Source organism: Pipistrellus kuhlii, unplaced genomic scaffold (assembly GCF_014108245.1).
Source record: "Pipistrellus kuhlii isolate mPipKuh1 unplaced genomic scaffold, mPipKuh1.p scaffold_m20_p_10, whole genome shotgun sequence".
Classification (NCBI taxonomy): domain Eukaryota; kingdom Metazoa; phylum Chordata; class Mammalia; order Chiroptera; family Vespertilionidae; genus Pipistrellus; species Pipistrellus kuhlii.
The window spans coordinates 56,565,982-56,578,629 of NW_023425405.1; the positions used below are offsets into that span (position 1 = coordinate 56,565,982).

General features: G+C 42.0%; 1 protein-coding gene and 1 pseudogene across 3 annotated transcripts in view; one reads left to right on the top strand and one right to left on the bottom strand.

The window, feature by feature from the left end:
• The window catches only part of BMPER (BMP binding endothelial regulator), a 187,498-nt gene that overhangs the window by 41,855 nt on the left and 132,995 nt on the right, over positions 1-12,648 (bottom strand). For all 3 annotated transcript variants that reach the window (XM_045578644.1, XM_036429887.2, XM_036429886.2), the window contains one exon: positions 7,062-7,398. In XM_045578644.1, the coding sequence (XP_045434600.1) occupies positions 7,062-7,398 (337 nt within the window). The remainder of the gene's footprint in view (positions 1-7,061; positions 7,399-12,648) is intronic.
• Positions 2,532-3,056, top strand: LOC118714528 (annotated as a pseudogene).

Genomic DNA, 12,648 nt, shown 5'->3' on the forward strand with positions numbered 1-12,648 from the left:
AGAAACCAATTTCAAAACATCTATGGCTCAAACTATTACATAAGAAGACAGCCAGATCAAATATGAGCTGAGGAGTAGAACCAAATGTGGGATGTTCCAGTGGCTCAGAAGTGAATTGTGAACAGGCAGAGGCAGATGCTGAGATGGGACTACCATTGGCAGTCACAGCAGAGAACACATGCATAAGGAGTAATGACAGTTCTTGGAGCATCGAAGGTGGGCCAATGCTCTGACTAGTCATTTCCCTGAAAGGACAGAGATGGCTGCACTTCTGACTCGAAGTGTATAACCAAGTATGGGAATGAAGAGTTAGGAGGGTCTTGGAATTTGGGGTAGCAAAAGTCACCATTGGATCAGAGAAGTTGCAGAGGAGACAGAGGCTAGAAAGGGAAGTATGAAATATTTCCTGAGAGCCAACCTTTCAGAGTGATGCTGAGTGAAATGCAAAAGATTAGAAAAGGCATTCCCCATTTCCCACTGAACCTAGAATCCAATCCTAGCAAGACAGTGATAGTACAAACTAGTATGCATGCTAAATAATGATAAACACAATCAGCACATCGAAGAAACTAAAGAAACATCTACAGAGTCCTAGATGAAACTTGTGTTGTACCTTCAGCTTAAATCCATGTAGAAAATGAGGGCATCTCAGGCAGGAAAATGACATGGACCCAGAGACATACATGTGCATTGTATACTTAGATGCAGTGACAGAAGTTTAAGTAGGCCAGAAGTTTAAGAGAGGGAGAGAGTGCACTAATGAGTAGGTATATTTTGAAATTTAAGGTTGGACATCTAAGGGCTAAAATCTAATAGGTAATACAACTGAAGTGTCTACTGCCATCTGGTGACAACATACCTTAATTACGGATTTATCCTAAAACTCGAGTTTGCTAAAGGAAAAATAAAAAGGAATGTCACGGATTATAAAAACATCTCATTTGATTTAGGACCCTAGCTCTCATGACAATTTTGGATAAGCATTACAAGATATAAACAGAAATGCTTCAGGTATGTTCTTTGAAGCAAGGGAAGATTGACTTGATTTTAATTATAGAACAGCAGTTATCATTATGTAATTTTCTCATATACACACGCAAAGTCTGGACTCCTGGCTGGGATCTCTCCTTTTGCTTTATAATAAATGACTAGTTTCCTTTAAAGGAAAACACAAAGTGGGTCATCCATGAAGTCTGTGATCTCCTGGAAAGAAGCCACCAGCCACTCGGAAACCAGTATATCCAGCCCTGTTCTCCAAGGTCCAATGTTCTCCTGCACAGTCTTCCACTTCCTACCACCTACCTCCCACTTTCCACCACCCACCTTCCACCTCCCACCTCTACCTCCCAGCACCTCTGCAGGAAGAACACATCTGCGAATCCTCTGGCATTCCTTCAATTCCTTACAGCTGTAAAACCACTACATGGAAAGAAAGGAACATTTCATAGACCGGGAGTCCCCAGACACTTTCCCAAACCCAACAAGTGAAGAGTGCTTTTGCCCCGGTGAACTACACCACATTAAGGGGAGTGAAGATAGGAAAGCGTCCTCAATGACTGTGAACTGTACAACTGAACTGTGGGCTTCACAGCGGTTCATGTTCATCCTTTGGACTCTATGAACTCTGTGCCTGCCCTGACTTAAAGGTCCTGCTTAACTGGCAGCATACAATGTTTTCATCTAAGATGTGAGTCTGAGTTAAGGAAAAAGCCCCCTTTGGTTATTTCATCTAAGAACCCCAGCTATTTGAGGTCTGCTCTTTCCCTGGTGTGTTGCAGAGAGCCCTACCCATCTCCTGGCCTCTCTCTGCCCACAGCTGCCCGATGCTGGCCTGTTCAGTGTGGCCTCAGTTGGCATGGGCAGTGGATTTGATATCAGCTTTTGGAATCTCAAGGGAGCCTTGTGGTGGAGTCTGCCTATCCCTCGAGGAGTTCTCTGTGGCCACGGGAGACACAAGCAGAGAAGACAACCGAGGCTGGGAGTGGAGACACAAGTAAAGAATGAGAAAGGAGACACGGTCACACACTCAACACATTCCCCTTGGAAGAGTCTCTGCTTCAATCCAAACATGATTCCAATGATGCCACATCAATGTTTCCACACTCTCCGGTTTCTCTATCTACTGGAATTTGCTCCATCCATAGCACACCAGTGAAGGATAACACAAACAATTATTAGAGGATTTAAGAACAAGTCAATTAGCAACTCTAGGACTTAACACATGTTATCAAGGTAACTAGTTAAAAGTGTAATATGATTCATAATTAAATTCTTTTGCACCCAAACAGATTCAATTAGTTAATTATAGCAAATTTTGCTGATCACAAAGACTTTAGTTAAGTATTACATCTTCATACCAAATGAGGCCATGATGGCTGAACCACGTTTGTGAAGAAACAAATCAGCAAAGCTTAAAAAGGTTCCCAAGAGAGGCTGTTAAGTGGCTTTGTGCTCCACCTTTTTCCTTTGATGCTGCTAACGCTGCCGGCTCTCATCAGCCTCGGCCCACTCTCTCCTTGAGACCCAACACCATGCCTTCAATTAAGTTGCAGTGCTCTGATGGAGAGAATTTTGAAGTTGATGTTGACATTGCCAAATAACCAGTAACTATCACGGCCATGTTAGAAGATTTGGAAATGGATGGTAAAGGTGATGATGACCCAGTTTCTCTAACCAATGGTAATGCAGCCATATTTTATATAAGATCATTCAGTGGTGCACCAACCACAAGGATGACTCTCCTCCTCCTGAGGACGATGAGAACAAAGAAAAGAGAACAGATGATATCCCAGTTTGGGACCAAGAATTCCTCAAAGTTGACCAAGGAACACTTTTTGAACTTATTCTGGCTGCAAACTATTTAAACTATCAAAGGTTTGCTTGGTGTAATGCGCAGGACTGTTGCCAATATGATCAAGGGGCAAACCCCTGGAGAGCTTCGCAAGCCCTTCAACATCAAACATGACATTACTGAAGAGGAGGAGGCCCAGGTACGCAAAGAGAACCAGCGTTGTGGAGAGAAGGGGAAAGTTGTGCCAGGCACTGCAACACTGTAAGGACTGTTCCAAACACTAGTTGCGTTGCTCTGTTTATAATTGTTGACATTAGATAAACACTAGACAAATGCAGCAGCAAATCAATTGTATTCGCAGAATATGATCCTCATTGCATGTGTAGTTTGGGTACAGATTCCAAAACCTATGGCTGAGTTTCTTCCAGTGTGATCAAAAGTATCTTTTTTCTTTGCTCTGACTAAAACTGAACTGTGGGTTCTCTATAGAAAAAAGAAAGGTTCCCAAAAGAAAAAAAAAGAGGGGGGGGTGGTCAGTTGGCTAATATGTAGTCATTTCTCATTCATTTACAAAACTTTCAAGTTCTTAGACAATGGATGGTGTATTAAAAACACTGAACTGGGTGACGACCAAAATAAAATAAGAGTTTTAAATCCTAGACATCTCACAAGTAAAGTTTAATTCATAGACATTAGAATTATTTTTGACCTTATAAGAAGAGCTATCTCATATATATATATAATAGAACTGGCCCTAGGGAATTTGTCATACAATTCAGAAAATGCCAAAGAAGTAACATTTCCTCAGACAGGTTACTTTGCTGTCTCCCTTCTTGATGTTCCAAACACAGTCATGTTCATTCTCAGAAGGTTGACTTTGCATGTTGTGAGATTTTGTCCTTTGTCCTTAAAGGAAAGTACAGATATTTCTTTGGAGGATGAGGGGAAGATGCAAAAAAAAAGTTTATATACAGCTGATATGTATGCCCACCCATGATATCAAGGCAAACCTGTTTGGTTCTGTGACAACCCATAAAAAAGCTCACAGCAACGGTCATGACTGTGCTTTCAGGCTCATTACAGAAATAGCACCAGTGACAGAAACCACACAGGCAAAAGCGTCCAGGTGTGGAATGTCATGGGGTTGCTATTTTCTTCTTTATTCTTTTCAACATGACCTCAGTGTTGTACAGTGAACACCTGTTACTCTTTTGATAAAACAAAAACAACAAAAATCTTTAAAGGACTGCAATGCAGCCTTCTCTTACACTATCGCATTCAGTGTCATGGAAGACATATGGTTCATTTTAAAACTGTTCCATGAACTCATCAGTGAGAATCCATCTAATCAGTTCTCCATGATGACAGAGGAGAAATTATTAAAAAATCAGAAAGATAAGTGCCCGAGCCAGTGGCCAGATTCTCCATAGAGAAGAGGGGAGACAAGACAACAAAATTATATTTCCATCTACCATGTGACAATGCAGCACTGCCCACTGACCCCAGACCTTGGAGGAACAATCTTACCCACTGGGTTGTTATTGTCAAGCCTACTCTAACGGTAAAGAATCTGAAACTCAGTCCCAGCCGGTTTGGTTCAGTGGCAGAGCATCAGCCTGTGAACTGAAGGGTCCTGAGTTCAATTCTAGTCAAGGGCACCTGTGGGTTGTGGGCTCAATCCCCAGTAGGCGGCATGCAGGAGATAGCCTATCAATGATTCTCTCTCATCATTGATGCTTCTTTCTCTCTCACACACTTCCTCCCTCTCTAAAATCAATAAAAATAATCTGAAACTCAGCTAGCTGCCAGGGCCACACAGCTAGACAGTGGCAGAGTTGAGATGAGGTTCAGCTTGGCATCACCCAACGTGTTCTCTGTCCATGCCTCCCTAAGCTTTGGTCCTCCTCGGAGATCCCCTGAGAACAAAATTGCCTTTTCACATTGTCCCTGTTTATTTCCTTTCTTTTGCCACACGTGTGCTTGGCAGAAGAGAAGAAACTAAGATTCTACTCTCACTTGAAAACACATGGGTTGGGGAGTGAGATGCCCAGCAGAGTGAGTGACAGGCAGGGTTTCCACCTCTCCCCTCTTGCGAATGGTTTTTGACACATTCCTGCCTCTTCCAGGAAGGGGTGGCTGACTCTGGAAGGGTGCTCTGCCACCACACCATGCATGCAGAGCACAAGCACATCTGCCACCACACCATGCATGCAGAGCACAAGCACATCTAACCTCCATGCACAATTATCCCAGGAGAGTTCTCATGAGCATCCACACTTCATGCACCAGGCCCCTCACACAACCTAGAGGCCCCCGCTGTGGCCACTATGGCAGTGTTTAGAGACAGAAGGTGAGCATCTGCCTGGCCACCTAGCATTCCAATGGTCTCTGTTCATGTCAAAGTTGTTTCTCACAGCTTTAGCCAACATGCTCATCATATTCCTGCTTGCAGTCCAGGGATCATAATACAAAATAAATCACCAAAGAGGGAAAAAATAGAATGCAAAAAAGAGAGACAGATAGAACTAATCTCTGCAGCCTGCTCTCCAATTTTTGTTTTCAACACATTCTTTGGACATGGGAAGACGACCAAAAGTGTAGACTGCTGGGGAGAAGCATAGCCTTTCATTCTATTTTCAACAGACAAGGACTCAATCAAATTCTGTTCCTCAGGTAGGAAGCTTCCAAAAGAGAACTTACACTTGTCAATCATTTAATTAACAGAAGAAATGAAAGCAGCCAACAACTGTAGAGCATGTGCTATGTGTGGGCAGTGGGGTGTGCATATGCATTTATGTTCATAATCTCACTGAAAGTCAATGACAACTCTTCAAGGTTTATTATCCCCAACTTACCGATAAGAAAAATTTGGTTTAAGAGCTTAGATGACTGCTCAAAGTTGTAGAGCTGGACTAGACTTTCCACCCTGGGAGACCACACAGTTCCTAATTGCTATGCTCTACTGCTTCCCATCAGACCTTCAAGTGATGGGCATTAGATTCCAAATAAAACCCGGGTTGCCTGTCTAGCTGCTTACCTCACTCCGAAGCCTAACATTAAGATCTTTCCATTTCATTAGGCAGGAGGTGGGCTCAATATACGAGAGGGGAAGGGGAACCCAGAGGATTCAAATTATAACAGGAAAATGGATTGAAAGAGCTAAACGTATGTATTGGAGCCAAATGGTTTGGCAGATGCAGCCATGTTCAGGGATTTGTGATGACAGGGAAGTCCTTTTTCCACCCCTCTTTGAGCTGCCTTTATATAACTTTATCTTTTATGTCCAAAGATCAAATAAAAAAAGATCACATTTAATGAGAACTAGGGGAAATAAACTGGTGGCAATTAAAGAGTAAAAATAACTTCTCTGTGGCTTCAGACCACAGGCGTTTGCTCGTTTTAAGAGGCACAGGCAAATCACTTAAGGCCTTTTAGGCTGAGTTGGTCTCACGTTTCCTCCCACACCCATGGTGATTAAAGTTACAAGCAGTCATAGCTCTTGAACCCATGGAATTGTGTAGTAAGTAGAAGTACAATCAGGCCAAACTCATCAACTCACAAATGCAACTTGTAACACGGAAGTCAAATGCAAGTCTCCTGTGCTTTGTGTGAAGGGGGATTAATGAGAGTTAGAAAAGGTCAATGAGTAGTTATTCACAAGTCAAACCAGGAAATATACTCTTGAAGAGAGGTCTTCTTTCCTTCACCCTCAAGTTCTGATTCCACTCTCCCTGACTCTGGACACCTAGTTGGCCAAAATCCAAGGAATCATCATTTCACTGCCTTGTTTTCCACATGCAAATCTGTTTTGGTCTAGATGATGAGGCAGACCCGAACTCTTCCTCAGACTTAGAATAACCAAGTTCACTCAAACCCCCACAGGCAGCCAGAAGGATTTGAGATTCCCACCTCTGCACTATACCACTGTGGCTTAGACCAGAACTTGGGAAGTACTCATTGATCTTCAAGTCAAGCAAACACCTGGTAAAATCTTGGGTGTTACCATCTTTCCAATGACTCTGTAGACACTAAAAAACAGAATAACCTATGAGGTATTACTCTGAAATACTCCTTGAAATTTTCTAATTTGGGATATAATATGGGACTGACTCAAGAGAAATCAGCTGCTGAACAGAAAGATGTAAGAGTGTTTATCCTATATTTTGGCAGCCCTTGTTCTGTACACCAAGAGATATGTCACACCCTGTATCAAGGTCAAGTCTATCCTAGGTTTGTAACTGAATCCCATCCCCCAGAGCATTGCACTTACCGGTAGAAAGTAGCATAGTCCACTGTTGAGTGGCAGGTCTGAAACTCCCAGGACTTGAGTTTCTGGCATTCTCGATGGGCTCGGAGCTTTACCTTCACAGTCCCTTGACACAGTTCAGGCACTGGCTTTCTGCGGGGTCTGTTGCAGAACTCATTGGACTCCACCCTCCAGGACTCAGCAAAGTCATCCACATCAAACTTGAAGTTTCCATCTCCACCAATTAAGTCATCACGCTTATGTCCATTGTAGTTGCCACAGAGACCACAAAGTTTGCCCTTGAGATGAGGGGCAGCCATGACTTCTACAAAACTGTCTCCATCCCAGGATATTTCCAAACCTAGAGGGAAAGAAGAAAAGGGGATCAACCACTCTTGAATCCATCAATAATTCCCAAGTGTATACATCCTTATACAGCACATATGACCATCCCCTAACAAGGAACACTGAGGGTCTGTCCACATTCTTGGTTATCTTTCATCCTTGCAATATTAAATGTCATGTGATTTTACACAAATCAATTATTTGTTAGGACTTAGAATTTTTAAACTATACAAAGTTTGCCCTTATAATGATAAAATATGTATCCCAGTTTGACTTGTAAATAACTACTTATTGACCATGTTATTCTAAGGTATATATTTCTGCCCTTTTCTAGAGAAATTGTGTTGGCCCAAATCATGAATCCACTTATCCAATGATTACTCTAATGTAAAAAAATGCAAAGATGACAAAAAATGATAGTTTTTAATGTAATTTTTCTTTATCTCCAAATCCCCCATGATGGTTGAGTGTCATCTCATGTACAAAAGCTCATCAGTTTGATTCCTGGGCAGGGCACGTGCCCAGGTTGTGGCTCAATGCCTGGTAGGGTGCATGTGGGAGGCAACTAATATGGGTGTTTCTTCTCTCCTTCTCCCTTCCTGTCATCAATAAAAACGTATTTTTAAAAAGCCTTTTGAGGTTCAATGCAAAGTAAATATCAAGCTCTACTAGTCAAAGAAGGTTTCTTTTGGTCACAAATATGTGTTAGATGTGTTTCCTACTCTTCTCCTGGTAATACGCTGGCAGTGCCTGAGTCCCCAGTGAATGGCTGGACTAGAAAACCAATGAAAACAAAAGAGCCCCCTGGGCATGACCACCCAGGGAACATCTACAACAGGTCAATGAGCACTTTTGCTCTGGGACTTCTCCTTTTTTACTTCCACTATCTCCTAGGGGTGACAACCTACACACACACACACACACACACACACACACACACACACACACAGCTCTTTTTTGATAGAAAAAAAGTTTCCTTTCTTATTCTGTGGTTTGTTTGTTTTTGTGTGTGTTTGTGTGTGTGTGTGTTTTTTTTTTAATGTTTTTGGTGTTTTTTTTTTTCCAAAAACTAGTCTTTCTTTGAGCCAGTTCTGAGCATCTGGAAAGAGCAACATGATTCTCTTCCTGAAAGATCCTGCCTTTGCTCTTAGAGTATCAAATGAGGCTGATGAGCAAATGTTCAGAAGATGCTCAGAAGTTGGGGAATAAGGTAGTGATAGGAAAGGAAGCGGAAGGGAAAGGATCTTGCTTGGGTATAGAATTGGCATAAGGAACATCAAAGTGATGTGAGATCAGTAAGAAACACCCAGAAGTAAGGTTCTAAAGCCAATATTCCCTAAGTTTGGACGTGGTCCATGAGGAGAGGAGGCTGGCCAAATAATATTCCTGTGAAGAGACCACATAACTTCCACAAGAATAAGTTACATATCTGCTATAGGGGGTGTTATTGGTAGAATTAACCAGGTGTCTAAAACTGGATATCTTAAGAAATAAACAGAAAATCCTACGTGTAAATCACTGTATGTTAAACTAAAGGAATGGATGCATTCTTAGTTCACAACAAATGGTAGAAAAGCTTTTTTTTTGGTTGTGATAAAAGCTGAGTTCAGAAAAGCAGTAGAGTGGAGTTTAGTAAAGAAGCAAGAGAGATGATTATAAGAAAGTTTCTCTTGAGCCGAAACTGGTTTGGCTCAGTGGTAGTGTCGGTCTGCGGACTGAAAGGTCCCGGGTTCGATTCCGGTCAAGGGCATGTACGTTGGCTGTGGGCACATCCCCAGTAGGGATTGTGCAGGAGGCGGCTGGTCGATGTTCCTCTCTCATCGATGTTTCTGGCTCTCTATCTCTTTCCCTTCCTCTCTGTAAAAAATCAATAAAATATATTTTTTTTTAAAAAGAAAGTTTCTCTTGAAAGAAATCTGACGAGAAGACAGTAATAGGACAAGGTGAGTAGAGAAAGGACATACCGCTAAAATGCCCACATACTGGGCTGACCTCTCATGTGGATCTCTGAGAAGATGGTGTCAACTCTGACAACCACAACTATCGGATACGCTAAGTTACATGTGTACATACCCCCTCATCTAGCACAGTATCTGGCACAGAGTGTACACTTACTAAATGAATGAATTACCCTGTAAATTGATATATCATGCAAAGCCAAGGAAATTGTGAATTTCATGCTGGTTAAGGCACTGAAATAACAATTTTGGGAAAAGACAAGCAAACTATAATATGATTTGTAATACACTCTCTACAGTATAGAGGAAACTTGACCTTACAAGCCTGTAGCCAGGCAGCTGCCCAGCAAGAGAAATGAGGGGGGAAATCAGTTTCATCCACACTCTAACTTTTACAGCACCGTTCCAAGATTTTTCCGTGCTGCAAAATTTTCCAAACTACAAATCTTTTTTTCCTAGACAGCAGGCAAACACTCTTCTTCCGAGTGCCACAATGATTGAGAACTTCTATCCAAAGAAGCTCCAACATCACTACTGACAATAACATAATAAATTTTGAGACTTTGGCAACTAAATTCATGGGAATTCAACTCACGGTGAACAAGGTGGTCATTGTGTTCTTTCTCTGCAATGGACTGGTGGTCCGTGCAGGCCTGGGGAGACCCACTGTGTTCTTACTAACCTCTTCTTAAAACTCTTACCATCTCACTCATAAAACATGGTCCCCAAAGTAAGAGCATACTCTGCAATTCGCTCTCTTTCCTCCTCTTTTCTTTATTATATTAAAAGGATTTTCACGGGCCAATGCTAGCTTTCATATACTGACAAGATAAATTATTCAACTATCGATGCCTTTGTCTCTTGCAGTATTGTATACACATGTGTTGGCATGATTTTTTTTTTTTTACTCTCTACATTAGTAAAATCTATTAAAACTAGATTACAGCAGTGACAGGCAAAAAAAAACAAAAACAAAAACAAAAACAAAAACAAAAAAACCTAACAAGTTGTAATTGAAGAGATTGCTCTTCCAAAAGATAATTTCAATAAGCATCTTAGGAGATGAAATATGGAAGGCTGTAGTTCATCTTTTCTGCAGCTGGGATGAGTTTCCTAATTCTCTTGCTGGAAACCGGGTAGAAATAACTGGCAGAGACAGAAGGCTGGAGCCGAAGCACATATCCCATCCAGGGATGAGCAGCGGCCGCATTCCTTCCGCTGTATGAACGGCCTTCCAACTTTCCCTCTTCACCAGTGCATGTTTTCTAACTTGTTCTTCATCCTTCAAACATGTGACCTAGCTCCAGACCCCTAATTTGGGGGATTTTCTTGAGAGGGGTGGGTGGGATATGGGGAGTTGTTCTTTTATTTCATGGTTGTTTTGTTTGTTCTGCTTTGTTTTGTTTTTAGGTTATTGTTGCTTTTGTTGTTATCCATTAAAGGAGAGAGGAGGTGGGAAATCAATAGACATTACCAGAGAGGTTCTTTAAAATGGATGGTTTTCTGTTCAGTTTACATCAAAGGGAAAAAAATTAAAAATATATATATATATTCTCCAGGTCCAAGAGTAGAACTCTTGATGAACCCGGAAACAAAGTTAATAAAAAGCCACACTCACATGTGCTAATGCCTTTCAGGTGGGTCTGCTGAAACTCTTTCAGGTAAAGCTGATGATGCGAACAGATGGCAGAAAGGAAATATTTTCAAATTATCTGGCAAGTGCCAAGAGTGGCGTGGGGGAAGTGATGGGGTGGGAAGTGCTTTCTCAAGCTACCAAGCGTTGCTCAGAGCCCTGTGTACTACCCCTATGTTATCAGGAAAGCAGCTACCACTGAAGTCCACCCCAGTGACAGGCCACACTGAAGTCCACCCCAGTGACAGGCCACAGTGCACCCTACAGGTGATCCCATCATGAAATTCTGAGTCCATAAACCACAGGGGCAAAATCATTCCTTCCATTTCCCCTTCCTTCAGCAGCAGGATTGATTTAAGCTATTATTCTGAAGAAAGTACCCTTTAATCATACGAGCTTATGAAACTGAAAAATAAAAATGATGGAAGAAGAACCCTCCAAGGATATTTTAAATACACAATCAATAAGTGATAAAAACAAAATACCCCTAAAGGGTAGTACAAACTGAATGTGATCAACCAGAGTGGAAAAGACTCTTGTCTGGAAACGCAATTGTCCCATTCAAAGGGTAGTGTCCACGCCAGTCCAATGCCCAGAGGAATACGGCTCTTCCCCAGGAAGCAGAGAGCCCGTGAGCTTCACGGCTCCAAGAAATTGTGCAGCTGAGTATGAAGGGAGCCACATAAATTACTTGAATCCTCAGATGGAAAAACTAATGAAACTGGAAAACTAAGTCCAAGGCCTAGAAGAGTTTGATTCACTAATCAAATTATGGTGCCTATGATGTATTATTATTTTCTTAGCAGCCTCATTCTTGTGCTCATTTTTACAATGTGGACTTCTTACAAAGAGCACACTTATTCCATAAGGTACCGCCAGCTGGGAACAGAGCGGTGTGGAACCTCCTAGCCATTAGCAATCTTTGAGCATCCAGGATCCATGGGAGAACCGGGCTGTGGTTGACTAATAATTTCCATATCAGTAGAACCCACTGTGTTCAGCTGGCTGGCGCGCAGAGACGCCAGGCGCTTCTAATTAGTGGTGTTGACTCATGTGTCACTGGTGCACATTTTACATGGTCTCACCAACTGCTGCCTCCTTTGAAGGAATGAGCCGAGGCCTCTATCTGAAGAGGGACCTGTCATTTGCATCTGACAGCAGGTGGCTACATTTTCTGAGCAGGGCTCATCCCTCTAACGTGGAATGAATGGAGCGCTTCGCATCTGCCACACTCAAGGTCAGGCATGGGAATTTTTCCCCCTTTATATCAATAGGATGTTACAACACATTCATAATGAACGTCTTCTCACTGGAACCATGCTGTCCTCTCTAAATAAAAGCTCTCTGGGCTTCTCCTTGGCTTCCTGCCTTGTTTAGTTAGGCTGGCATTCCATAGGCTAAGTCAATTTATCAAACATATTAATATATTTGGCTTGAATTGAAACAGTTCACAGGGTTTTGGAGATAGAGTAGAGCCAAACAGTCTCTATAGCCCCTCAAAAGTGCCTGCCCAGCCAATGTTTCCCTTGTGGATCCGTATTATCTAAAGGAACTGGAATCCAACTGATGCTTTATCTTTGTTAAATTCTCATCAATGCAAAAAAGCAAGACATATCCTGATTTACTCAATATCACACTAAAACAAATAGCATAGGCAGGAAGTTATGCAATCTAA